This window comes from Gallinula chloropus (assembly GCF_964237585.1).
Source record: "Gallinula chloropus genome assembly, chromosome: 2".
Taxonomy (NCBI): domain Eukaryota; kingdom Metazoa; phylum Chordata; class Aves; order Gruiformes; family Rallidae; genus Gallinula; species Gallinula chloropus.
Genome location: NC_140086.1, coordinates 39,796,244 through 39,822,759, shown reverse-complemented (window position 1 = coordinate 39,822,759; position 26,516 = coordinate 39,796,244). Strand labels below are relative to the sequence as shown.

At 39.8% G+C, this 26,516-nt stretch overlaps 1 protein-coding gene across 1 annotated transcript in view; it reads left to right on the top strand.

Annotated features, from left to right (window-relative positions):
• Positions 1-814: 814 nt before the first annotated feature.
• The window catches only part of CLVS1 (clavesin 1), a gene marked incomplete at its 3' end in the record, with an annotated part of 97,704 nt that continues 72,002 nt past the window's right edge, over positions 815-26,516 (top strand). Inside the window, exon 1 of the mRNA XM_084279997.1 lies at positions 815-1,206. Within this exon, the coding sequence (XP_084136123.1) occupies positions 818-1,206 (389 nt within the window). The 5' untranslated portion in view covers positions 815-817. The remainder of the gene's footprint in view (positions 1,207-26,516) is intronic.

Sequence of the window (26,516 nt, the reverse complement as noted above, 5' to 3'; positions counted from 1 at the left end):
GAAATATTTTCAGCGAGTTTTTACCTAGTAGAAAATACTTGGTAAAACTTGTTGATTTGTTTGTTGTTTATTTTTTAAAATCAGGTTTACTATCAGGGCAGCATTAATTCAAGGAAAGCTACAAGCTGATAGTCTGGGTAATAAAACCACATCACACAATTGCTATACGTATCATAAGTGAAAATCTGCATTCTTTGGAAGCTGAAATGTAGCTCCTGTTAAGAGTGGAAAACTATGACTATCATTTTAGATTTTTATCATCCTGGGTTTGAAATTACTTGGTGCTGGAAGTCCCACACTTCTATAAGACAACTTTGCAAAGTGTATTCTAATAGTAATTTGGTACAGCTTAGTATTAATTGTCAATCAGAAAGCTTTAGTGAAAGCTGGAATATATACATTCAAGATGTCAGTGACTGCCTTATCTTAAATGTACCCATTCTGAAGTTATCTGACTGCTATCCTCTTACATATGAAGCACAGAGAACAATCTTATTGTTATATAAATTTCAGAAATGCATTCATGTAAGCTTTACATATGTATTTAATCTTTCTTTCCTGTATTTGCTTTTTCTTTTATTAAGTGATGGAATAAACACCACTCCCCTTGTGGATGGATTATACTACATGTGAACTGCCTGTTACTCTTTCTGCAAGAAGGAGGAAAGCCCTACGCTTTCATTCGTGAAATGCCAGCTTGATAGCAAAAAGCTTCTGAATGGCTCACGCTCAGGGCAGGCCATCAGTTGAATGGGATCAGCACTTCTCCTACTAAAACATCTGAAGTTAAGGATTTGGAAAAGAGGTTCTTGCAGAGATGACCCATTTACAAGCTGGACTTAGTCCAGAGACTATAGAGAAAGCCCGCCTGGAACTGAATGAAAACCCAGACATTTTGCATCAGGATATCCAGCAAGTCAGGGACATGATCATCACGAGACCTGACATTGGGTTTTTACGTACAGATGATGCCTTCATCTTGAGATTTCTCCGAGCCAGAAAGTTTCACCAAACTGAGGCCTTCAGACTGCTGGCTCAGTACTTCCAGTACCGCCAATTAAACCTGGATATGTTCAAAAACTTCAAGGCTGATGATCCAGGAATCAAACGGGCTCTGACAGACGGGTTCCCGGGAGTACTGGAAAATCGTGACCACTGTGGCAGGAAGATTCTTCTGCTTTTTGCAGCCAACTGGGATCAGAGTAGGTAAATGTAGATAGAATTCTCTTATTACATACACTCACACTCAGCTTGTAGGGGAGTACTTGTGGCTGTACTCAAAGCGGCATTTTCAGTAAAACATTTTGTAACCATCAGTCCATTTCACTAAAATTTTCATCTGATCTGATCACCTTGTCTTCTTCAGGGATAACACCATTGAGAGCTAAGGCTATATTGGTGTGTCAGATAAGTAACACTTTTTTCCCCCAAATTTCTCTTTTTTTAGTCATATAGTGTCTGTTTGCTATAAATACATTAATGCCTGTTATATAATTGCTTCAGTAATATCACAGACTAGCTGAGCATGTTGACTGAAAGCAAATGTCTCAGAAGCATACGGGGGTTCTCTTCTGATGCAGAAGGAACTGGCCACATTTATTTTGTCTCCAGACTTCTTAAGAGATCTTTTGGGTTTGGTTTTTTTTTTTTTTGGCGTGTTTTCACCATTTCAGGAATTATACCCAGTGTAATGAGATTTCCACAAATTGCACTGTAATTTCTACACACTTTGGTTAGTGTATACTTGTTAGTCTGACAAATGGGAGATTCATACAAAGCATATTTTCTGTTCAGGTCATTTCTTTACAGAATGGTATGAACAAAGATATCTACCAGCCTTTATTATAAAATGGTGCCCTTAAATGTTAATGTGATTTAGTGAGCTTTCACTGCCTATTGGAAGTGATAGAGAGGAAAGGGGCTAGTCCAGGAATACTGTGTTCCAATTGCCTTCTTCATCAGAAGTCATGTCATTCCACTTTCCCCGCCCTCCCGGGAAGATGGAGAAATGTCATCAGCTGAAGGATTACCATGTGTTTTGCTTGGGGTTTTTTTGGTAAAAAAACAGACCAAAGAACAAAATTCAGATACAGGTTTGGAGTAGAAGAAATTTTGATGACTTACAGATAGGATTTTGTCTCAGCACAATCTAAAGTTGTCCATGAAAGAGTCTCATCCTTAGGAGTCAATAGATTGGAGCTTTGAATTAATGTTACAGAAATTATTAGAGAACAGTACACATATGCCTGCCATTTTTTATGTTTGTTGCTTTCTGGGAAAACCTTTCATTGCTGCATGAAAACAGAGTTCAGAAGTGTTTCTAATTTTCCTTTGAATGTACAAATCTGGTAAATAAACACTTTGTATATGCAACTTTGCATATACAAAAATATTTGGTGAATTCCATAACTGAAGTGATAAAAGTACAATTGACTACAAAGGGAACAGCAGTTTTTCTCCTATCTTTCTGAACTGTGAACTTCCCCTCCATCCAACAGCAAAGCCTTTCCTTTAACAATTGACCTGGAACGAAAGATGAACGAACAGGTATCTTGAATTAATAGAAAGTATTAGCTTTGGAGGACAGGAGCACTGTGGCTCTTCTGGTTGTATTAAAGGATTTAAGTATTATACAGAGCCAGCTTTGGGTTTCTGATCCCTCAACAAAATGAATCCTTACAATTAACCTTGTAGATCAGGTTCTGCTCTGGGAAAGCTGTGAGTGCTGCTACCACTGTTCCCACACTGAGAATTTGACAGAACATTGATTCCTGTCAAATTCTGGATCGTATTTTCCTGCAAGTCCTTTACCACACATCCATGTATATAAGTATATGTGTATATGTGTGTGTCTGTGTGCAAAAGCCAAAGTGATCCCTGATGCAAGATACCTTGTTTCTGAACATGTTATTATAACCTTCAAAGAAGAAAGGTTCCTCAGTGAAATTAAAAATCACACGCAGCTCAACTCCTCTATGGATGCAAATGACAGGTAGTGTCATTTCTGTGAGCTTTTGTAGCACTGCAACTGCTATAAGGATTTGGGCTGTAAATAAATATAGGGATGATATCCTCCTTTTTTTCCCATCTAAAGGCATCAACAAGAGCAAAAGCAGTTAAGGAGCAGGAAGTGATGAGTGAAATGTCCTGTTAAACAGAGTGGAAGCAGCTAATTGACCAGAACAAATATATAGTCACATATATTTCACACACACAAAGAAATCCCCAAACAAAAACCAGGGATTGCATATCTCTTACAAACATATACCTTGGGCAACCTTTCTACAGATATGTCTTCATTGATGGTGAGATGTTTACATGCTTACATTGCAACAGAATGCTAAAGCAATCAAATTCATATGATGCTGTGATGCTGATATGCAAGAGTAAGAGCTCAGCCTTCAGTAATGCCTTTTCTAACTTTAATCTCATTTGCAGCTGACTGTGTCTTCTGTCTCTTTATCATTAAATCACAATGATGAGGGTTCATTTATAAAGCAATCATAACTTAGAAAAGATCATTTAAAGTCAGTATGGTTATAATCCATAAACCAATTTTTAGTGCAGACATTCTTACTATTTATACTCCTGCCAGTATAATGGATGTATAGGCCACATGTCAAAGTGGGAGAACCAACTTCATAACTTTTTGACCTTACAGATATGTCGATCTTTAAAAGGAAATGTCATTATTTGAGTAATGTGACTACTTGGACAAATCAGATCCAAGTTACACTTCCGGGATTCCATGTACTGAAGATAAAAATTCAACATTATCCTTCAGAAACATTTGTAGATTTAACATCTTTAGAAAACTAGGTTTTAATTTCCAGTCTCAATGTTTCCAGCTTCAGCTTCCGTCTGCTGAATTGTGTTAGTTTAACAGGACCAGAAAAATATGACAGCTTCCCTTTTCTGTGCTTTTGTGTCCTGACCACGTCATCTGTTAACCTACTTTTGAATTCACCGAAAATGCAGCACTGTTGGGTAAGTTACTGTCAGACAGCAAGAAGACAGTGCATTAGCTACTCTGCAGAAGCTGTTCTTGTCTTCCCTCTCAGCCATGGTGAAGGTTAAACAGCTCCCCTCCCTTTCTCTTGAGGGCAAACCAGCCTTGTGTTGTCCACAAGGCAAAGAACATATAGTTGTGGGCAGCCAGCACAGTGAAGATAATGTTTTGTAAATTGTTTCACTAACTAAATGCCTCACAGTATTTTTATGCTGCCAAAGCTTAAATAGATTGAACTTCTTTACTCTCAGTATGAGGAAGATTTTCCAGGTTGCTAATAATGCTAATCATTCTTTTCTGGACCTTTCCTATCACTTTTGGTTGTTGCTAATATGCAGACAGATGAACTGGATACAAACTTAACCCGATAAATCATCATGTGGTATCACCATCTTGGACTGTTCTCTGTTCAGTATTTCTCTCCTTTTAAGACACGAGATTGTCACTGTTTTCTTAACTACTCTATCACATTTTGAGCTCATGTTCATCTCAAATCTGCTTCAAAGTCAGTGTTTCTTAAAATACAAACACCACTGGTAAATGTGTCATACATTCTCATCCATAATGTGGGCACAGTCTAGCATGTGATTCATGCTCTTCTGCAGAGCTGAACCTGTCCTCCTTATCCATTATCATCATACCAGTTTTGTGACATCTGCAAAGTTCACTGGCAAGAATTTTATTTTTGCTTCCACAATGTTGAAAAAGATGGTGATTATTCTTTTGACCAAATCCTCCTTGATGACTAGGAAAAAAATACCCCAAATGGATTATAATTCTTATCTCAAAATCACTAGCTGAGATCTATCATGGTGCCAGGTTTTCTTTAATTTGGCATATGCTGCATTGGTTCAATTTTGTTCTATTTTTTAGACGGGTTTCTTAGAGATGATGTCATCACTTTCTCTCTAGGTCCTGCATAATATGTTAGTTAATGTTGTTCACGTATGATACAGAACCATAAACTCAAAAGTGAAAATGGGAAGATGGATGTAAGAGAATGAGATCCGAGTATCTCCACACTAAGGGAGAGGAAAAATCTCGAGCTGTATTTCTGTACACGAGAGATCCATGCAAGGAGGGTCACTGTTCACTTTGATCAGAGCTCAGTCCTCAGAGGTGTAGCATAATCCAACTGCAAGATGTCCACCCAAACCCCACAAAGGCTTCACGTATACTGCTGATTACAAAGCACCTTATTTTTAAATGCAAAACATGGACTGATAAAGACAGGTGAGGAAGTCAAACTAATCTTGTTAGGAACTTTTTTTAATGAGATAATTTGCATCATAAAAAAGTCCCAGTTCGTAAAATAAATGCATTCTTACATACAAACACACAATTTTGATGAGACTTGAACCACAATTTCACATCAACACAAAAATGCCATGTACTGGATTATGAATCCTCTTTGTCATTTCATAGTCTCACCAAATCCAAGCCCTCACTCAACTGATGCACCTCTGGTGAAACAGAAGCTTTTAAAGAAGTCAGATAAGTGTGCCATTTTGGCTATTGGATAGAAGAAAGCCTTCACTACATACTGCGGCTGTTCCGAGGTCTGCCATTGCCTTCAGATATATCCTGCCCATACACCTGAGAGAGGGGGGTTTGGGTGAACAAGCAATTCAGGAGAAGGTGTTCATTAATCTTCCAGATAAAGATGTTTCTTCAAGGTCATTCAGCCAGAGCAAAATTATTATTTATGTGTAAAGAGCCAGCACGAGGGCTATGACATGTGGGTTGTGTACTAATCCTCTGCATAGAATCATAGAATCATTAAGGTTGAAAAAGACCGCCAAGATTATCTAGTCCAACCATCCCCCTACTACCTATATTACTTACTAAGTCATGTCCATAAATGCCTCATCCAACCTTTCCTTAAACAGCCTGAGGGATGGTGACTCCATCACCTCCCTGGGTAATCCGTTCCAATTCCTAACTACTCTTTCTGACAAGAAATTCCTCCTAATTTCTAACCTGAACCTCCCCTGGTGTAACTTGCAGCCATTCCCTCTTGTCCTATTGCTGGTTATCTGCAAGAAGAGGCTGACCTCTAGCCCACCAAAACTTCCTTTCAGATAGTTACAGAGAATAAGGTCTCCCCTGAGCCTCCTCTTCTCCAGACTGAACAGTCACAGTTCTCTCAGCCACTCCTCATAAGACTTGTGTTCCAGACCCTTCACCAGCTTCATTGCCCTGCTCTGGACATGCTTCAGGGCCTCAATGTCTTTCTTGTAGTGAGTGGCCCAAAACTGAACACAGTATTCAAGGTGCAGTCTCACTAGAGCTGGGTACATGGGGAAGGAGGGCAGTGGTCTCAAGGTAGGAGGGCAGAAGGTTGCATGTTTTCTTTTGCAACAAAATGGTATTTAATTTCTGTCTGGGCTGAGTCTTGGAAGCTGTCAAAGAGCTCTAAAAATTATGTAAGTCACATGGAAAAAGCTGCTGCTTTATTTACCACATACATTCCCAAGTCAGCTGCTAGCCGTAAATTCTCTTTTATTAACCAAGGAATCTCAAATGCCAGATACTTACCATTCTGTAGGAAAGTGTATTGAGATAGGCTAAAGGGCCAGGAAATACTCTGACATCATGGTAAATCAACAACTATAAATATTTTAAAGGATCGTGATAGAAAAAATGATGTTGTTGTTGAGAATGCTTGTAGTGGTGTAATTATGAGGACATTATCATCGTCAAATCCTCTTGGTATAAATTAATATATCTCAAATGCTGATTTTTCCAATATATTTCAAAGACAGTTTCAGATGCTTAGTAGAATATGAAGGAATAAACATCTGTTCAGCCTGATTTATAGCACGGGTAAACTGTGGCAATAACTCTGCCTCACAGCTGTTTATTATGAGATATTACAACTGAAATACGGTCAGACCTAACACCGGAATGCCTTTAGCACAAGAAGTCTCTGGGTTTGGTTAAGAGATAGTACTTCTGTGTGGGGAGGTGCTTACAGTAATGCAGATTGAGATTGTGGTTCCAGCATTGTGTTGACCAATAAAGAGCCTAGAAGCATGCTGTGTTAAAAAATAACTCATATTACATCACTGAGGGAGTCTGAAATGGTATAAAAATTCAGGGTAGTAGAGGAAGGAAGCATAGCATAAGCAGGATACTAATTTCAAGGAGTAACAGATGTGCAAATTAAATATTGGACAAAGAAGATGAAAAGAAGCTCTGTCTTGAAGTGTTTTAATTTGCTTGGAGGCGGCAACTTAATTCAGTTAGTACCATTTATTACGGAAACCGATTTTGGGAAGGAAGTTGTAGTGATATGAATGACAGAAGGATCACATACACAAATGACAGTCCTGGACAGGGCTAAGAAGGGAATCAGAGAGAGAAAGTGTCTGAAAAAGAGAAAGAAAAACAACAGCTGGGAAAGTTGTGAAGCATATGTTGAAGAATGAGAGAAGCCTGATGGAAAGAAAAAAAAATCAATGGAGAGAGGGTATTGCAATCAAACACATATTGAGAGGGAAGAGAAGGTGAATGGATGGCGTCAGGCAGAGGGCTTGACTGAAGAACTGTGAAGGACAGTGCCAGTGGGCACTGGAGCTCATCTGCAGGATGACAAAGGGCAAGGAAGGACAGACTGGAAAGTGGCTCTGTGCCACCTCCCTCCTGTGGAGAAAAGAAATGAAATCCAATCCCCAAGCTTTAAAAACTACAGAGGAGGACAGATAATTAAGAAAAACACACATACACACACATGCAGATGCACACCCTTACCAGACTGTCTCAAAAGACACAGATTTTGTGTGAGAGTTTATGTCTGGGTGGCAGAAAAGAGAGTCATGATAGCACTTGTCCCTTGTCCCTGGAAAATGACCGATACTCCTATGTGGGCTGTATATGTTGTCCGCACAGCTGGGTTCACAGAAGAACATTACAACAGAGCTATAGCAACCAAATAACACGAAGCCGAACAATATGACATCCCACTCGGCTCTCTGTCACTTTGACCCTGGGGAACAGCTGGTAACCCTGAATGGATGCTCTTATAAATAGGAGTTTTTCGAGGTGAGACTTCTTAGGAAAAGATCAGAATATCTTTTTTTTTTGTCAGAGCTTTTCCTAAATCAAGTTTTATCTGATATTCTGATCAGCTTCTAACTTGCCAACCTAATTAAAGGAGCTAAGGCAAATTGCAGCAAGAATAGACTGAAAAGTCAGAGGAAGAAGAAAATTAAATACTCTTACTAGCTATTAAATAGGCACAAGTGTTAGAAAAGAGTGGAGATATCAAGCTGGAATCCTTAAATACTTCTGAAATGTTTAAATTCTAGTAATTACTTTATATATTGTTTCCCTAGGGCATGATTTATTTTACTCTTTCATCTGAGCTATGACTCTTTGTATCAATTGCACTTAACACAAAACCAGTCAATTTTTGGCCATCCCCTTGTAGATGATGAGCCTCCTCCATTTCCACTACTCTCAAAGCAGCAGAAGGGATGCAGGCTGGATGATCCCAGAGCAGTTACAGCAGACAGCATGAATTTGGTTAAGATTTGCAGCAGAAGGGATGCAGGCTGGATGATCCCAGAGCAGTTACAGCAGACAGCATGAATTTGGTTAAGATTTGCATGGCGTGGTGAGTGCTGAGCTCCATGAAATGGCTGAACAGCATGTTGGGGTAAATTCTAGCCTGTCACCATGATCCCCCTAGTTCAGGGTGTTTGTCTGCCTTGGTGAGGGTGGAGAATGAGGGACACTTCAGCTCCTGTGGTCAGTCACACTGTTGAGCCTGGAGGGTCTCTCTCTGGGGTGGTCTTGATAACATGAGGAAGGAAGAACCCGTCTGCCTCAAGCACCTAAAAACTTAATAGACCAGGCGGAGGAGGAGGCCGAGGAAGGGATGAAGGAAAAAAGGCATTCCAATAAGTCAGTCTAGAAGTTGAATTCTTAAAGCTATTCCATGCAAGATATTTTGCCTCTTTTTACAAGGGTAAGCCAATAAAACAGTGGAGCATCATAGTTAATATGCCATGACTTGATTCACAGAAGAAGAAAATGGGATCACTCCTCAAGGAAGAGAAAATGTTTGTTTTAAATTCTGGTTGCACTTTCACAGTTTTTAATTTTAGTAAGTGTAGCAACCACAGGAGCAGTAAAAATCAGACCATTGCTCCCAGACCATGATAATCTTCGCTCTGGAGACTTCCTGGAGGGCCCATTTGTAGCAGGGGACAGAGGGCAAAGCCAGCCAGTTAGCCTCCTGCTGGAACTATTTCCTATGTAACTGACTGTTTTCTGCTCATGCTGAGAAAACTAAAGATCAGTAAAGATTAATTTTTATGGGAAAGGTAATATGCAAATATCTTAATTGCTGTTTTATCTTTATAGAAATACTAAATCATCCTATTATTTTTTAACAATTATTTTCTCTTTGAATTTAGCATAAAATTTATTTTATAAAATAGGAATCCAAGATGTAATGAAAAATAATTTGCTGATGTCCATCATTGGTGACAAGTGAAGGAACTACTATAATACATAAGAAGAAATACTTGCTCTTCAGAGGGAAATTAACAAGTTTTCTATTTTAGCTTTGCTAACCTACTGTGTATCAAACTCCTCATTAGGAACCCGCTGCTGGTCATTGTCACAATGACGATTTAGGGCCAGAGGAACCTTTGGTCTGATCCAGTAGGAACCACTCTCATGTACTTTACAAGACATGCAGCTGATGATCTAAGTGAACAAAGTAGAAGCTCAAGAAATTTTTTTTAACATTTTTAGACCAATATGGTTTTCTTCATTGAATTCCACCTACAAGCCATACCCTCTCCTTCCTTCTTCTTTCACAGAGGTAGTGCTGTACTCCCTTCTACAAAGCCATAATTTCAGCTCCTCTGGTTTTATACTGTCAACAACAGAGGAACAGAATTTAATGCATTTTGGTATGAATGAATTAGTAAAGGTGAAAAAAAAGGAGTGAACAAGCACAAGGTAACTGCCATGGTGTGCCCAGGAACACGTGCTTCCCTTGCTGGTGCTAAACCTTAAACCTTTCACTTTTTCTTCCCTTCTGGCTTGCTTTCATATCAAATCCAAGAGATGACAGCCACATATGTTAAATATGCACAGATCAATCTACAGAGTATGTCTGGTGCCTGTATCCCTTCAGAGTGCTAGGGTATACGTTAGCACAGAGAATTTATTTTGTATAGGTGTTTGTGACCAGGATAATCTGCATCAGAGTGCGATAACCTTATCTAAGACATCTCCACCCTCTCCTATTATCTTGGACCTGTGATCGTCTAAGTTGTTCTCGCTTTGCAGCAAGGTTTCCGAATGAGAATGCATTGCCTTGTTTTCCAAGGGATAATCCTACCCATCTGTTGTGTAAGTATAAAAGGAGAAAAGTGATTTATATTGAAAGAGAAAGAGACTGCTGAAAAATCTTCCTTCCAAATGCACTGCAATATTCATTTGAAAACCGAGATTAAAAAGGAGGAGGAATAAACTCTGACCTTGGGAGAGATGGTAGGAAATCTTTCCATTTCTTAGGCTCTCATCTACATGTAAGCCATTTTTAGCTGTCCACTGCAATTTAAATTCAGTTTCACTCTGTTAAAGCTTTCAATTCTGTTTGACTAAAAGAGCTTTGCAGGTCTGGGGGAAATGGCAATTTGTGTATGCCGTAGCTGCCAGTGAATGCTTTTCCTTTCTTCAGCATCTTATTGTTATTCTTCGCTAAAATATATACACAGGTACATGTGCATTCACTTCCAGAGAATATTTTATATGATTCATTTAAAGGTAATTTGGGGGTTTACATCAAAAAGAGGCATATCAGATGTAGACTTCATGTTAAAAGCCAACAAGCCTTGTGAGCCATTAGTGCTTTAGTCCTGGTGGACAAATTTGGCTCTGTTGGGATTCTTTCATCCACTGATTTGTTAAATAAGTTATCCATAGTTGATTAATAGAGGAAATACTGATTGGGCACAAAAGGATTTGGGTGTAAAGGATGGACTGTAAATTGAATGATACAGAAGGGTGATACCATTGAGGAAGCAATGTCTCTGACCTGTATTACAGGAACATTGTCTGCAGGACACCAGAAGTTTTTCACGTTTACTCACCTCTACTGACCTGTAACCTAAGTTCTAGAATGAGAGGCAAATCTGAGCTAAGTCTAGAAAATAATAGTAAAACAAGAAGTCTGGAAAATATAACAATGTAATAAAAGTTGAGGACAATAAGAGATGGGATAGCTATCTTCCTATATATAAAACTCTCCCTTAACAAAAAGTGGTAATGAAAATTTCCCCCTTTCCTTGGAGATAAGAATACAGAATAAAAGCAAATGAACCAATCTTAAAAAGAACTAGATTTCTTAAATTAGAAAACATTTTCCAATGATGGCCTGAACAAATGATGGACTCTAGACTCCTCATGATTGGAATTTTTGTGGAAGAATTCAGGGGCAAACTAGGAGTACCTATGATGATGCAGTGCAGGAGCTGTAAGTTATCCTGTCAAGTCCCTTCCTATCCCTTATTTCTAGGATTAATTTAGCTTTGTCAAATGACTCTGAAGAGGATAAACTCAGAAGGTGCTTTAGGTGATCTTGCCATTTGAGAACATAAACATTTTATTAGTAACCTATAGCATCTAAAAGTCCAACAGACTATCTTGTATATATGAAATGCTCTGTAAAAGCAATTTTCCCAACTGGGATTCTGAATACATGCTGGGTGTTTTATACCTCAATTATATTTGAAAATGGATAGTTCTGATATTTTATAGTGTTCCAATGTCACTGTTTCCTATGTTGTAGCTATGCCTCCCACTCAGTCTATGCTAAAGGGGCATAATGGTCAAAGACTCATTGTCTCCCAGATATTGCAGCCTTCTTGCTGTTTGAGAAGCTGTTTGAAAACATTAAATAATGTAGGTATCCTAGCTTTATGAAAAGGTTGCTATGACTATGTGTGACATGGAAAACTGCAGAATGTTTAGGTAGGTAGCCCATCTGAAAATAGCCCTGCAAAAGGGGCATTCTGATGTGACACAAATAAAAGAAGTTCTAAGAATTAAGGAAAGTATCAGTGAGCAAGTACTCTGGCAGGAATATGCAGATGAGGTGAGAGATAATGGAGCTTTCTTGTGTTTGTCTTTCAGAGACACTTGGTTTTCCCATAGGGGGATATTTCTGAAGTGTTGAGTCAACACAGGAAACACATGGCCTGTCTTGTTGGCTGCCTGTGAAGAAGAATGGCACAAGCAGGGCTTTCAGAGCTCCTATTGGTCCTGCTAATCAGCAACCACATCCCTACATCCAAGGAAATTTAATTAGTGCAGGGTCACCTTCATCCTAATTCTGAACTACACTAAGATATAGTCCTAACGCAGCTGAGTCTCAGGAATTCTCCAGGATGTTAAATTGTTCTTGAACACTGCTAGACCTACCAGGCCAGAACTACTGTCTTAGAGTGGGCTTGAACTTTAAACAATTTATTGTATTATCTCATTAAACTGTGGTAGAGCCAAGGAAAGACAGTGAAGAGCAAAGGTTATATTAACATATAATGCAGGGAGGTAACCTACAGGCAATTGTCAAATGTAATAAAATGCAAGCAGTTACATTCACATCCATTTCTAAATGCAGCTGCATCAAAACTCTTGCCCAGTCAATCCAGACCGTGGCTGTTGAGCTGGGAGGACTCTTTATTGCATGATGCATCTAAAAGAACATTGCACTAATACTAGTTTGTGCTTACCAGCAGCCAAAACAATTTTACATGTGAATTGCTTCATTTATTGCTATCAGCTCTAAACTGGGCCCTAACACAGTATCATGGAGTAATAAAGCAAGGCTTAACCCTCACCCTGAAAGGTGTGCAATCTAAATGGACAGGAGAAAAGAAGCACTGAATACTTTCTCTAAATGAGGAAGAGTGTGTCAGAGGGCTGGGAGCTCTCTGGTGGTTGGGAATGCTGGTGGATCCTTGGGGCAGTAGAGCAAGGCCTAGTAGCTTGCAGGGGGCTCCATCCCAGGGTGGGAGCATACTCTGGGCCTGGTTAGGGACTAATAGGGATTGAACACAATCAGATGGTGAATCGGTGACACAGGGAAGAAATAACTCAGTTTCCTATTTGTCACACCACTGCCTTGAAGAAAAGGTCTTCCTTAATCATGCTTCCCAAAGATATGGAGGGAAACATGAGATGGCCCCTCCTGACCCACAGACAGACTTCAGTCCCAGCTGTTACACCAGGGTGGGCAGGACAAACCCCTTTGCCTACATCTTTCTCCCCTAGAAACCCTACATCTCCCAAAGACATTGTGGAAAATAAATATCTTGGCTGCCTCCTAAACTTGGCCTAGGTTATGGCTCACTATAAATGTCTATGAATGCATCCTAAATGCTAAAATGTTTATTCTGTTATCCTGAAGTACCCAGAAAGATAAGAACTATTACCGTGATAATGATATGTTGAGAAAAAAAAACCCAAAACATTTACCAGGCTGGTGGTGCTGAGCATGTAATGAGGCACACAAGTTATAGGCAAGACTCACTTCTGCATGAAGCAAATTGCTCCAGTATGAGCATGGCAGGAGAGTAAAAAATAAAACAAAGGATAAAACAAAATAGTTACATTGGAAGAAGTGCCCAGCATCACAAAGCAGCCGTGATTCATCGCTCAGCACCTCCATGAGCTGTGTCCTTTGAGGAGAGACTCTGGCTGGGACCAAGGGAGCAGCAAAGTGCAGGGGTGAAGCACTGCAGCCAAGCGGAGGGGAGGAAGGTGTTCATCAATGTCCTGCTCACTCAGAGGCCCACTGTGCCTTTGTCTTCCAGCACTGTCCTGTCATACAGTTTCCTATTTCTGGAATGAAAAATGGGCTAATTCATGCCTTCAGTCATGTTGTGGGGCCCTTGGTAGAAGTAATACACATGACTAGGTTGGAATAGGTGAACTAAAAGTCTCATTTCTGACTTTCATGAAACCAAGAGCTAGTAAAATTTCATGGCTGGAGCCAGGGAATGTCCTTACCTTCTTATTTCAAAAGCTTATGCATCAAAGCGTTCACTACAATTTTTTCACGACGTGATTCAGCAATGCATATACTGACGTGCGTGTGAGTGATCTCAACAAATGCAGCTACAGAGACAAAATGAACCAATGAGACTGTTCCTGCACTTTACATTAGACATTTGCTTAAGTACCTGAACACTTAATATACTTCTCATGCAGAAATAAAAGCAGTGCATTTACTTGACTGTTAAGCACCGTTCATTAGTACTAAAATTGCAAAATATTAACTAAAGCTAAGTTAACTAAATGTAGGGGAATGGAAACATGAAGAGTTCTGGCAGAGTAGGGAAAATAAAAGCCACACAGGGGATGGAAGCACTCTGCTTTTTGTGTGCTTTTGTGGACTGAAACTAACTGCGTCATATTGGTATTCATTTTGCAAATACTTGATTGCTTGTATTTTTTTTCTCTGATATTGCCATAAGGCCTTTTTAGTAACATTTTTGTGAAGCCAAAGCATTCTCTAGAATTAAGGAAAGTACGTACTACAGTTGCTTTTAAGCAAATGAATTCTGCTGTTGTAACAAATGTGTTGTAAGTTTGTGTTAAACCTATAGGATCTAGATCCATAGGAATATATTCTCTCTGCATAAATTTTTCCTTCTAGTATGGTGTAAATTTTGAGGCAATAACAGGCAAAAAAGGGCACCCAATGTAGTATTAACAAACCCTGCATTTTTAACAAGTTGCCGCAAGATACTAAATTACATCTTCCCAGTTAGGGTGCAAACATTGCAAATGCCATCTCCTGAAAAGTAGGCTTTACTACCTTTAAAAATACTTGTTCATAGTAACACCCAATTTCTTACTTTCTTAACACCAAACCAGTTAGATGTAAAGGGAAATTATCTGTGATTTCCTGCTTTTATGAAAGGGGTTTTTTTATGAAAAGGAACAGATGAAAAAATCAGTTGGAAACAAGCTTGTACTGATGACTGCATGCGATTGTTTTCCACAAAACTAGAGGAAGTAAAGAACAAGGGATGATTTGTTAGCTCAAGATTTATGCCTTTACCTCTAATACCGTAGTTTTCCTTCTGGCATATTCCTCAAGGCCATGTAACTTGACTTGCTGTGGCAATGTCTGCTGACCTTTTTTCTGCCCCTTTTCTGCTGACTTTTAACAAAATGAGGCCTCTCTGTGGTCCATATCTTCACTGAAGTGATCACTTTCACTTGTGTTTGGAATAACAATCCTGGTTGTTCCAGCTAACTGGTTCTAGAGCTGCCTCCTACAAAAACCACTGTGAGGTCTGTCATGACATCATTGTGCATTGGGTTCAAAAGCATACAAATTTTGGCTATTATTTTCTGTACTCAATTGTTACATATGTTACTCTGTGAGCAATTACTTATAACTGAATAAGTAGTGACTTCAGTTAACCACATTTATTCAGTAATTCTCTGTATTGACTATGTGAGAATTCTTATTAGAAGTGTGGGAAAAAATAATTGGAATTAATTCTGTTAGCTTCACAATAAAAAACAATGCAAACAGAAATAGAAGAGTATAAAACTTTGCAATGTACAGTTTTCAGTTGTTTAGGGAAACTAAAATGCAGCACTTTCCCCCAGGAACAGCAAACTCTGAAACAGTGGTCACCAGACTGAATATCCACACATGTATGCATAATCTGCTGTGGAGAGGTTGAAATAGTTTAGGATGTGGCTGATAACTTCTGTTGTAAGAAATTAAAGAAACGTATTTTGGAATTCCTACCATTGCAATTAATGTGAAATTCTGTTTTTCAATTCAACTGAGTTTTAATGGTTTATAAACCACTTAAATTGTTTTTCATAGGCAATTGCTGAGAAAATTATGTCAAAATAATAATGTAACATCACATTACTATTCCAAGACAAGGACCAACTGCACCTGCACCACTATCTATACTCTTCTGTGAATCAACATGTATCAAAAATTGTACTGGCTTCAGGGAAGTTGAGGATAGCAGGCTGGGCTACATTTCATCTTTACCAGGTATTCAATGCAAGGCTCCACAATCCTATTTCTGCCTTCTTTGGGACCTCAAGTTAAACAGTTACTTGACACAACTACTGTCAATATGTGACACAAAGATCCATCTCATCCCATCCAGGAAAAAGCCTTCATGCTGCCAGCCCAGGGAATTAGCAATCTTGGTTAAAAAGCAGAGTTCATTACAGAAATTTAAGGTTTCAAATCCTAATAATAAAATACAATGAATTGATTAAATGCTTCAGGCAGATTGCTTACTCTTTCATTTTGTATTTATTTTTTATATAGGGGAAATGGTGTGTTCGCAAACAATGAAGTAAAAAAATTGCAAAGTACTAATCTTAGAGTTTTAAAATATGTTTAATTTTTCTCTTTGTGGTTATGGAGTATGAAATCATACTATTTTGTCCACTGATTCTACACAGGAAGCATTTTGAAAACAACTGTAACTGGCAGTTTCTATTTTGAATTTGCAACCTGCATTTTAATTTTTTCTTCCATAATTACTCCATCCTCTTTGAGAAAGCCAGTGTCAACGCTTGCCTTTCTAAACGAGTTGGGCAAGTCCCATTAATTTGTTCAGGTTGCTGCTCTGGAAAAATTTGTACTTAACTTTTTGTGTTGCAGGGAGTCTTTCTAGGCTCACTTCTTTTCCCTTTGTCTTGTAATTCTCTTGGGAAACTGCGTTTTGCAATTGCGAAGCCAAAAAAGCACAAACAAAACAAAAGCTCAACCTAAGCAAAAACCTTCCAAAGGACTATTTTGTCAAAGAAACTCTACGTTCCAGGAAAGCTCACTTTCTCACTTCTCACTTGCAAAGCATCAGGTGGTTGTAGCTGTCTCATCTGAACACTTTTTATTCCTCTTACCCAAATTATTCTGCATAATTGTAAGTAAAATTCACAGAAAAAGATCTTTGTCTTCCTTTAGGCAGACATCTTTTGCTTCATTACTGTCACTGATACAAATACATACACACGTAGAAAAGGCTAGCAATGATACACAATATAGAGCTGATGATACTTGATTTCTGTATTCAGTAACTCTGCCTTCAAAAGGAACAATCTCTTCACTCACTGGAGTCATTACAGAAGTAGTTGTCCTTCACACTGCCTATATAACTAAACTCAACACTACTTCCTAAGGTTTCTCCTACAGTGTGTTATGATTCAGACTGATGGTGTCTTCCATAACTGTTATTTTCTCCTTGGTATCCAAAATTCATTTGGATTGACTCATGTGTCTGTGGAATCCAGATCTTCCAAAGAAACTTTGTGTCAGCTGCTTTCCACATGGGAGGTCTAATGCCCAATAAAGTCTGAGACAAATCCAGAAAATGAGTGTCCACTCTAATAGTTGAACAGACTCCTTGTTATTGGTGGGATCAGATCATGTTTTTTCTTACTAAGGATTCTGTAAAGTCTGGACTCTTTTGCAGATATTTCTCACTTACACTTTTGGTGGATTTCTGGAGTAAAAAAATAAAAGTCTGCTCTCTTAGGTGGAATGGTTGTTGCTATTCATTCCTTCACTTTCTTCAGCACTGGTGCATGAAATATGATCTACTCAAAAGTGGCTAGGGTGATAACTGCTCATTTTTCTTTAGCTTCACGGCACTGCATATCCTTTTCAGCACAACTCTGCAAAGCAGTTTCTTTGTGGCTGGCAACATCACGGTCCCATACACTTTCAACAGATTTCTGTATTTCATAAATCCACACAGGTTCATTTTTTTTCTGGTCTTTCTTCCCTGCTCAGCTAAATCATGATAGCAAATATTCTTCCTCATTGTTTCTGAAGAGGTCTATAGTTATTTTTTTTCTAGACTGCTGTCAGATGAATCTTTATAGCATCTGGTTTGAGTTCCCCAGTGATCATTTCTACATCAATAATATCAAGTTCCTCCATCTTGTGAGCTATATCAAAGTTGCTTATTGTTCCAGTGGGAAACCTCTTTGATATATAATACTTGACATGTCTTTTCATTTGCTTGTAAGAAAGGATTAGAATATTTTTATGCCTGTCTTTCATTGGCCTTGAAGGGCTCCATCTAAAATAATTTATAAGTCTTTTTGTGATTAACATAACTTTTGTACATTTTTGTATACTGCCCAGATTTAAGTACAGGAATAATCATAGGTGTTTGTTCTTTGGTCTGGTTCAATAGCCATTTACTAAGATATATTTTATTTCCATTTTTTTGCCACTTCTTCTTCTCATCTTTTGGTAACCTCCTACCCAATATTTCAGGAGAGATTCAGCTTTGATTATTTGCCTTTGGTGATGACATCCCACACGGCTTCATCAGTGTGTTCTTGCTGTTCTAGAAAACCCTTAACACAGTCTCCACCAGACTGGAATAGGGACCTCTGAGCTTCTCCAAGATTTTAAATAATGTCATCATTTTTGTGTCATCCTCTACAATATGATAATTAAAATGCTATTTTTACTGTATCATAGAATCACTTAGGCTGGAAGAGACCTTTAAAATCCCTGAGTCCAACCACAGCCTAACTCTGCCTATTCCACCTCTAGACCGTGTCCCCAAGCACAACATCTACACCCCTTTTAAATGCCTCCAGGGATAGTGACTCCACCACTTCCCTGGGCAGCCTGTCCAAATACTTGACTACCCTTTCAGTAAAGAAATTCTTCCTGATACCTAACATAAATCTCCCCTGGTGCAATTTGAAACCATTTCCTCTCATCCTATTGGTTGTCACCTGAGACAAGAGACGGACCCCCACCTCTCTACACCCTCCTTGCATGTAGTTGTAGAGAGTGATAAGGTCTCCCCTCAGCCTCTTCTTAAGACTAAAAAGCCCCAGTTCCCTCAGCCACTCCTCATAAGACTTGTGCTCCAAACCCTTCACCAATTTTGTTGCCCTTCTCTGGACACAGTCCAGCATCTCAACATCCTTCTTGTAGTGAGGGGCCCAAAACTAGACACTACTCCAGGTGCAGCCTCACCAGAGCTGAGTATAACAGCTGTGTAGAGAGTTTGTAAGACTGAGATGTTTCTGAATGCTTTCTTTGCAAATTATTCCATTGTTTTTATTGGTTGCACTGCTGCTCACTGCCCACTTGCTTTGCTTTTCTCTTTCTTTCCTCTTGAAAGGAGGAATAAAACATAAGTCTCTCAGATTCTCTGTTATACCAGCTGGTGATACCAAAGCTACTTTATAGATCTTTATGTGGAGATGTACATTACTACCACACGATGATCAAGCCATTTTTCACATGAACCATTGCTAGACATGCCACTGCTGCGGGGTCTACAACAGTCTGTCTCCATGTGGGCATTCATCTCACACAGAATGGCCAAGGAAGGTATCACACTGACTACTTAAAAGTCCACTTGGATGTCATATTTTTCTTCTTCATATTATGCTTTTGTTAGGAACATAGTACTGTACAACTGTCCTCTTCACACACAGTGTCTGCAATTTCACGTCCAGGGTGTTACCCAAAACTTGGTCTCAGTTCACTGTGGCTTTTCACCACGATCAGCTCGGCTCTGCTCTTCCTATTGGATAGATCATCATTTTTTGAGCCTGATGCAATCTGCTCCTGACCATCTGGCCTCATTCAGTTTTCTAGTTTTCCTATGATTTTTTCCTGACCTTTTTTCAGTCTGTAGAATAATAATTCCATACACAAGGAAAAGGGACCCTTCAGCAGACTATTTTTCAAAATGTGGGCTGCTTTCACAGGCAAGTTTTGACCCTCATCTGTCAAGCACACCAATTGTACACTATCTGTGGCTCTAACAATCTGAGATTCATCTGGACCAGATTTCTGCTCTGAGCTGAGTGCTTCACAGAGATTTCAGATTAGGTACAAGAAGGAAAGAGTTGACTTCATGAATACATTTTGGGTTCATTGTCAGCTTATGATTATCAGCTGAAAGTTTATTACTGTCATTTCAAGCACACAGGAGTTTGCTTCTTAGCTGAACAGTTAAATTTTCCAACAGAGAGAGAGAAAAATGAACTTCTGAATGAACTTCCAGGAGTTCTGCTACGTTTTCCAAGGCTTTCTGGGTGGATGGGCACTGTGTGGGTAACCAGGTGCTATTTGAATACTCACAAGCAATAATGTGACTTTTGTAGTCCCGAACTCATCACTCTCAGAATATATGCATTGACGAGCACTTACTCGAGTTTGAGGTAAGTAGCGATGTGATAAAAAGTAAATGGAAAGTTGTGTAGGTTAGTGAAGATTAGCAAATAATCTGGAAAACTCTAGAAAGAGCTAGAAAAGCAGAATTTATTATGCAAAGAAGTCTAAGCGCAGTGTAAGAGCATGTAGGATTTAAATACATGGCCACATCTTGTATGCAGATCTTTTATCTGCTCTTAACTCTGAGCAGTTTCTTCTGGTTTTCAATTACTTTTAACCTTTTAAGAAAAACATCAGGTTATTGCGGGTAGGACAATTAAGAAGTGTACTTACTGTGCAGTGGTGGTCAGAAAAGTTAATTAGATGTTAGGCTGCATTAAGAATGAGACAGAATAAATAGGAAAAGATAATATATTCTTTTATGTATGCTGATATTCCAAACTCCTCCTGAATACTGAATTCACTTTACATTGTATTATCTCAAAAAGAAGAGGATGTAAAAAATGCAACTGTCAGGGAAAAAAAAAAGAGCAATGAAAGGAATTCATTAGTGTTATGAAAAAGTGAGGTAATTTTTTCAGAAGGGAGAAAAAAGCCAGGGCTACTTCAAATGGAGAGATGTTGAAGATGCAGCTGAGCTATAGGTAGAGGAGATATAGTGGAATCATACAGAGAAAACATGATAGCAGGGAGACTGAATTGGTGATGCTGTTTGTATCTTCTAAGAACAAAAGAGCTGTATAATTGCTTTCTGTGATTAAACAGTAGCTTCATAATGTTTAAAAGAAAATCCTTTCCCTTTCTGTAATGAAAAATTAACTTGTGGAACGCAATGATGCAAGAAATTGAGCAAATAGTTTAGTGTGATGCAAGGATGACTTGCAGTGCCAAGAGGGAATAAGAAAAGGCTGTGCAATCACATAGAATAAAATAAAACAACAGAGGTCATCAATCCTAATGCTGTTAACCATAAGCCATTCATGTACCACCATTCATTTTATTCATTATTGCCACATTTGTGCTTTGAGGGAACAGTATCACGACATTGGTAGATCATAATAGGAGATTAAAAACTACTTCTCAAACAGTATCCCAAGATGAGACCATCAGTCTATTCCCACATGTCATGTCCTATGTTTCTAACAGTGGAGGCTACTAAACTGAAACCACCATGGACTCCCTGACACTGCTCATGGTGGAGTATGCTCATGCTTCTCACAGGGAACATTGTGTTTGGGACTATCCAGGCAAATTGCTGCAATGACTCTGTGGAACTGATTTATCGATCACATTTAGGGTTTCAATCATAGCACACTGCCTGAGATTGTCACTTGCTCATTCTCAACAGAGAAATTTGTGTGCAATGCGCAAGTGTGACATTGCTCTGGGTAGTAAAAAGGCAAGTAAGCCACCAGCAGAGCTGCACAGTGCTCCTGAGAGGCTTCACCCTGTGTGGCACTGAGCGCTCTGTCTGGAGCCCAGCCAAGCCATTAGCAGGACATTTGGGATGACCTCCGGCACCTAAGTGGACTCCTTATGCCTGATCACTAAACTTCTGATGTGCTGGGTTGCAATAGGCTGCCCACTCCATTTGGGATCAAATTTCGTGAGAGCTCAGGGAGGTATTTTTTGAGCTCTCAGGAGTTTAAAAATCTTACGCTTTATCTTGGACTGATTCCCTGCTAGATGGTGTGACGTGTCCCTAGGCTGAGGCAAAGGGGAGAGCAAATGTCACCTCAACATTCCCACACGTAAGTCTCTGGTGAAAACTGGTCCCACCAGGGGTTCAAAGAGCCTGATGATCTGCACTCTCCCTCGTGAAGCACAGGGGTTGTGGAGATCCCTGGTTTTAAACCAAATTACTCACAAGAAAGGGTTCTTATGCAGTCATATTAACATCAGGGGAAAAGTATTAATTTGGAAAAGGTGCCCACAATATGAATTAGTTTATGTAGGAGGAGATTTGTAACACTGACTTGAATGCAGAGCATGTAATTCAGGGGCTATTGGTTGCTATGGAGTTTGACTGAAGTGGAAAGTGACAGCAAAAAACTCACAATACTTGCTGTTGTGGGCTGACCCTGGCTGGAGGCCAGGTGCCCCCAAAAAAGCCTCTCTATCACTTCCCTCCTCAGCTGGAAAGGGGAGAAAACATATTAAAAAAAGCCTCGTGTGTCAAGATAAGGTCAAGGATATCACTTGGCAATTATTGTAATGGGCAAAACAGACTCACTTGGGAAAATTATTTAATTTATATCCGATGAAATCAGAGTTGAGTAACAAGAAATAAACCCAAATCTTAAACCCACCTTCTTCTCACCCCTTTCTTCGTCTCAGGCTTAACTTCACTCACAATTTTCTCTACCTTCTCCCCCAAGTGGCACAGAGGGATGGGAAATGGGGTTGTGGTCAGTTCATCACACATTGTCTCTGCTGTTCCTTCCTCCTCAAAGTGGGGGACTCCTCACACTCTTCCCCTGCTCCAGCGTGGGGTCCCTCCCATAAGAGACAGTCCTCCACAAACTTCTTCAGCACGAGTCATTCATATGGGCTGCAATCCTTCACACTGCTGCTCCAGCATGGGTCTCTCCCATGGGGTGCAGAATTTCACGACCAGACTGCTCCAGGGCCACAAATCCTGCCAGCAAACCTGTTCCAGCCTGAGCTCCTCTTTCCATGGGGCCACAGGCCCTGTCAAGGAGTTTGCTCCAGCATGGGCTTCCCATAGGGTCACAGCTTCCTTCAGGTGCCTCCACCTGCTCTGGCATGGGGTCCTCCATAGGCTGCATGTGGAATTTCTACTCCCCATCATCCTCCATGGGTTGCAGGGGGACAGCCTGCCTCACCGTTGTCTTCTCCAGGCACCGCAGGGGGATCTCTACTCTGGCACCTGGAACATCTCCCATTTCTTTTTCACTGACATCTTGAGGTGGCTTGACAGCAGCTGGAGGCCAGACACCCACCAAAGTTCATCTATCACTCCCTTTTTCAGCTGGACAGAGGAGAAAATATATATTGAGAGGCTTTGGAGTCGAGATAAGGACAGGAAGAGATCATTCCACAATCAGCATCATGGGCAAAATGGACTCAGCACAGAATAAAGGAAAGAAAACTCTCTAATTTATTACACTACACGCCCAGTGACACCAGAATTGGATAATGAGAAGTGCAACCAGATGTTAAAGCATCTCCCCCCACCCTTCCTTTCTTAGAAAACTTCACCTTAGTCATGATTTCTTTCCCTTCTTCCCCGCCCCGTTGTGGCACAAGGAAGGGCAGGGAATGGGGGTTTCAGTCAGTTCCTCATGAGTGGTTTTCCTTCTTAGCTGGGGGCGGAGGGCATTCCTCACATTCTTCCCCTGCTCCAGCGTGGGGTTCCACCCACAGGAGACAGTCCTCCATGTACTTCTCCAATGTGAATCCTTTCCCACGGGGCTTCAGCTCTTCACCAGCTGCCCCAGAGTGGGTCACTTCTATAGGGTGCAGTCATAAATCACAGTGTGTCTCAGTCTCTCAGGCCCAGACTGCTCCAGCCTGGTTCTCCACAGATTCACAAGTGCCCCCTGCCCAGAAAACCTGCTCCGGCATGGGTCTCTCTCTCTGTCTCTCTCTGTCCATCTTGGAGGTGGCTGACTTATGTCTGTCAGACACAGGGGAAACATCTAGGATCTTCTCATAGAACCCACCCTTGTAACAACCACCTCTACCAAAACCTTGCCACTCAAACCCAATAAACTTGTATATAGAAGAACTCAAGCAGTAACATAACATAGGGAATTATATATTTATATCTTTAAGAGGCAATTTTTGCATGACTGAAGAGTAAACTGATGTAGTTTCTTCCCCCAGGCTGATGCATTTTCCTTCACTGGCAATGGCAGAGGCTCCCAATTCACTCCAAACAGGAGTTCAAATCCAGCCAGATAGCTGGCCTCTATTCAGTTATAAGCTAAGTAGTGGATTTCTAATGTTAAATACAGTTCATGCCTCAGCTTAGCCTACACTATTTTTTTAATCCAGTGCATTGTTAGATTTTTGAATAAAAAATCAGTACACTTATCTATCCATTCTGTTTTCCTGGATGTGAAGTTACTTGAAAATTTTATTTATAGACTAACACAGATGCTATGAAGAAGAACTTGCTATCTTTTCACTACAAAACAGGAGAGATGCCTGTCTGAGGATGACATACTGGAAAAGACCAAGATAGCTACACTGGATGTCACAGAAGAATAATTTGGAACTATGACATCAACTTAATGCAACCCATGTTTTACTCAGTAAGAGTTTTATGTGGGTATATTTTGTTTTTACAGAGAAATAAAAAAACTTGGATATGACAAAGAAGGGGTTGGTACCCTACAGAATAAGAAAAAAATATCTCATATTGTTGTGTGAGAATTGCTCCAGTTTGCATGCTGGTATATTATTCATTTTTTTGCAGCTCATGAGTTTAAATAGCTTCGAATTGGTCTATGAAGAAAGTTACTCATGGCCGGTCGAAATATTTGTTGTCACCATTTGCTGCAAACGCACCCCATGTTCCCTGTGCATCGCAGACAAGCCCTGCTAATTTTTGCACATGTAGGTGCTCTTCAGACCTCAGACAGATGAGACAAACAAGCCCTTTCCAGTGCGTGAGTCAGCTGGGAGCTCCTCTCTCTGTTTGACTGTTCATCTTCTCTGGTCCAGGATTAGTCAAGTGAGTCACCATGTTTATTCACGACTCTTCATTTTACAGTTAGTTGTCTTGGTTATTTTGCAGGCAGGGGCTGCCCCTTTCCTCACCAAAAGATCTGAAAAGTTTTGCAGTGGTTGGACCTATTGCCTTTTCCTTTGATGTCAGAGTAGCTACTCATGATGACGCGTTTGAATCAAGACATGAATCCTCAGGGACTGTATGTCAGTTATTTCTAGTGCTTTTTTCAGCAGAGGTGAGTTTTAAATTTCTAAAATAAATAGGTACATTAAAAAAACCCCAGATGTTTTCTAAGAGCACATTAACAGAACTTGGGGCTTTCTTGCCAATACTTTGTAAGCAGAAAGAAGAATTTAATCTGCTGAAATAAATGACTTAATATGGTTTATGAAGGCTAGTTCAAATTTCAATGCTGACTAGATTCCAAGGGCTTCTCCATGAACAACATACCTCAGCTGTGTGTGGGAGCAGCTCAAAATGCTCCTTCCTGGGTCCTCCCTCCTTCACCAGCATTGATCTTCTCTATTGTTCACATCTCCCTTTGCAAGATTTTCCTTACAGCTTCTTCATCTTCTATTAGCTCAAATAATTTGGTACAAGATGACCATGTCTTTCTGGATGGACAACCTGAGCATGTTTTTCTGGTCCTCGTTCTTTCTGCTTCCTCTTCAACATTTTGCTCCCAATAGGAGTCCTCCTTGCAGGGTAGCGCCAGGTCTCCCCCCACTAGAAACTAATCATGCATTTCTGCTCTCTGTTGGTGATTTACTGTGGAGAGGGAACAAAGCCTGATGTGGTCTCTTACCTGTTGGTATCAGTGCCATGTTTGCAGCTTGCTAAGTGTCATTCAACCTTAGCTGTAGCTTTTCCATGAAGTATTCTGCACCATCTTTTCTTCTTAGGTGTTCAGACTCAGTGAAACCAGTTTTATATTGCTTATTCTTTTGATAGTTTATATTAAATGTCCAGAGGTAGCTTCATTTCTTTGTTACATTGAAAAGGTGATAAAATCACTTGATATCTCAAGACTTTTTTTTTTTTTAAACAAGTAAAAATCCCCTTTTACCTGCATTTGCATTTAACTAAGCCACCTTTTAAGTATTAGAAGAGAGAGGCTTAGGGATGTTAAGCTGAGTTGCCAGCAACTGCCAGTATAAGGACACTAGTCATAACTTAGCCTCTTTTGTGGGACAGTCAGGATTTTTAGTGACAGTTTGTTTTTGCTTACTACCAGACAATCTTGATGGTTTCAGCTGCCAGTACTTCTGCACATTCATATTTTTAATCATCTGAATAATCCAATTAATTTCATTAGCATGCCTAGGATGGAGCCTGTGCTTAACTGTTCAGAGGCAGTCGTGTCAAAAGCCTTTACTGACGCTATCTTCTCCGAAATGTATCACTTCCTTGCACTATGTCTTATTTGACCCTTATTTTCCAGCAGTCCCTCAGCTTTATTACCTACGTATCTCTTCAGTATGACTGGTAGCAGAGACATGCAAATAGATCATTTAATTTCCCTGCAATGTCTTTATCCCCTTTAATTGTTCCCATTGCACCCTGGTACTCCACTGAGTCTTTTGATTCTCTCACAGCCTGCTTATGCCTCTTATAATTAAGTAATTTCTTCT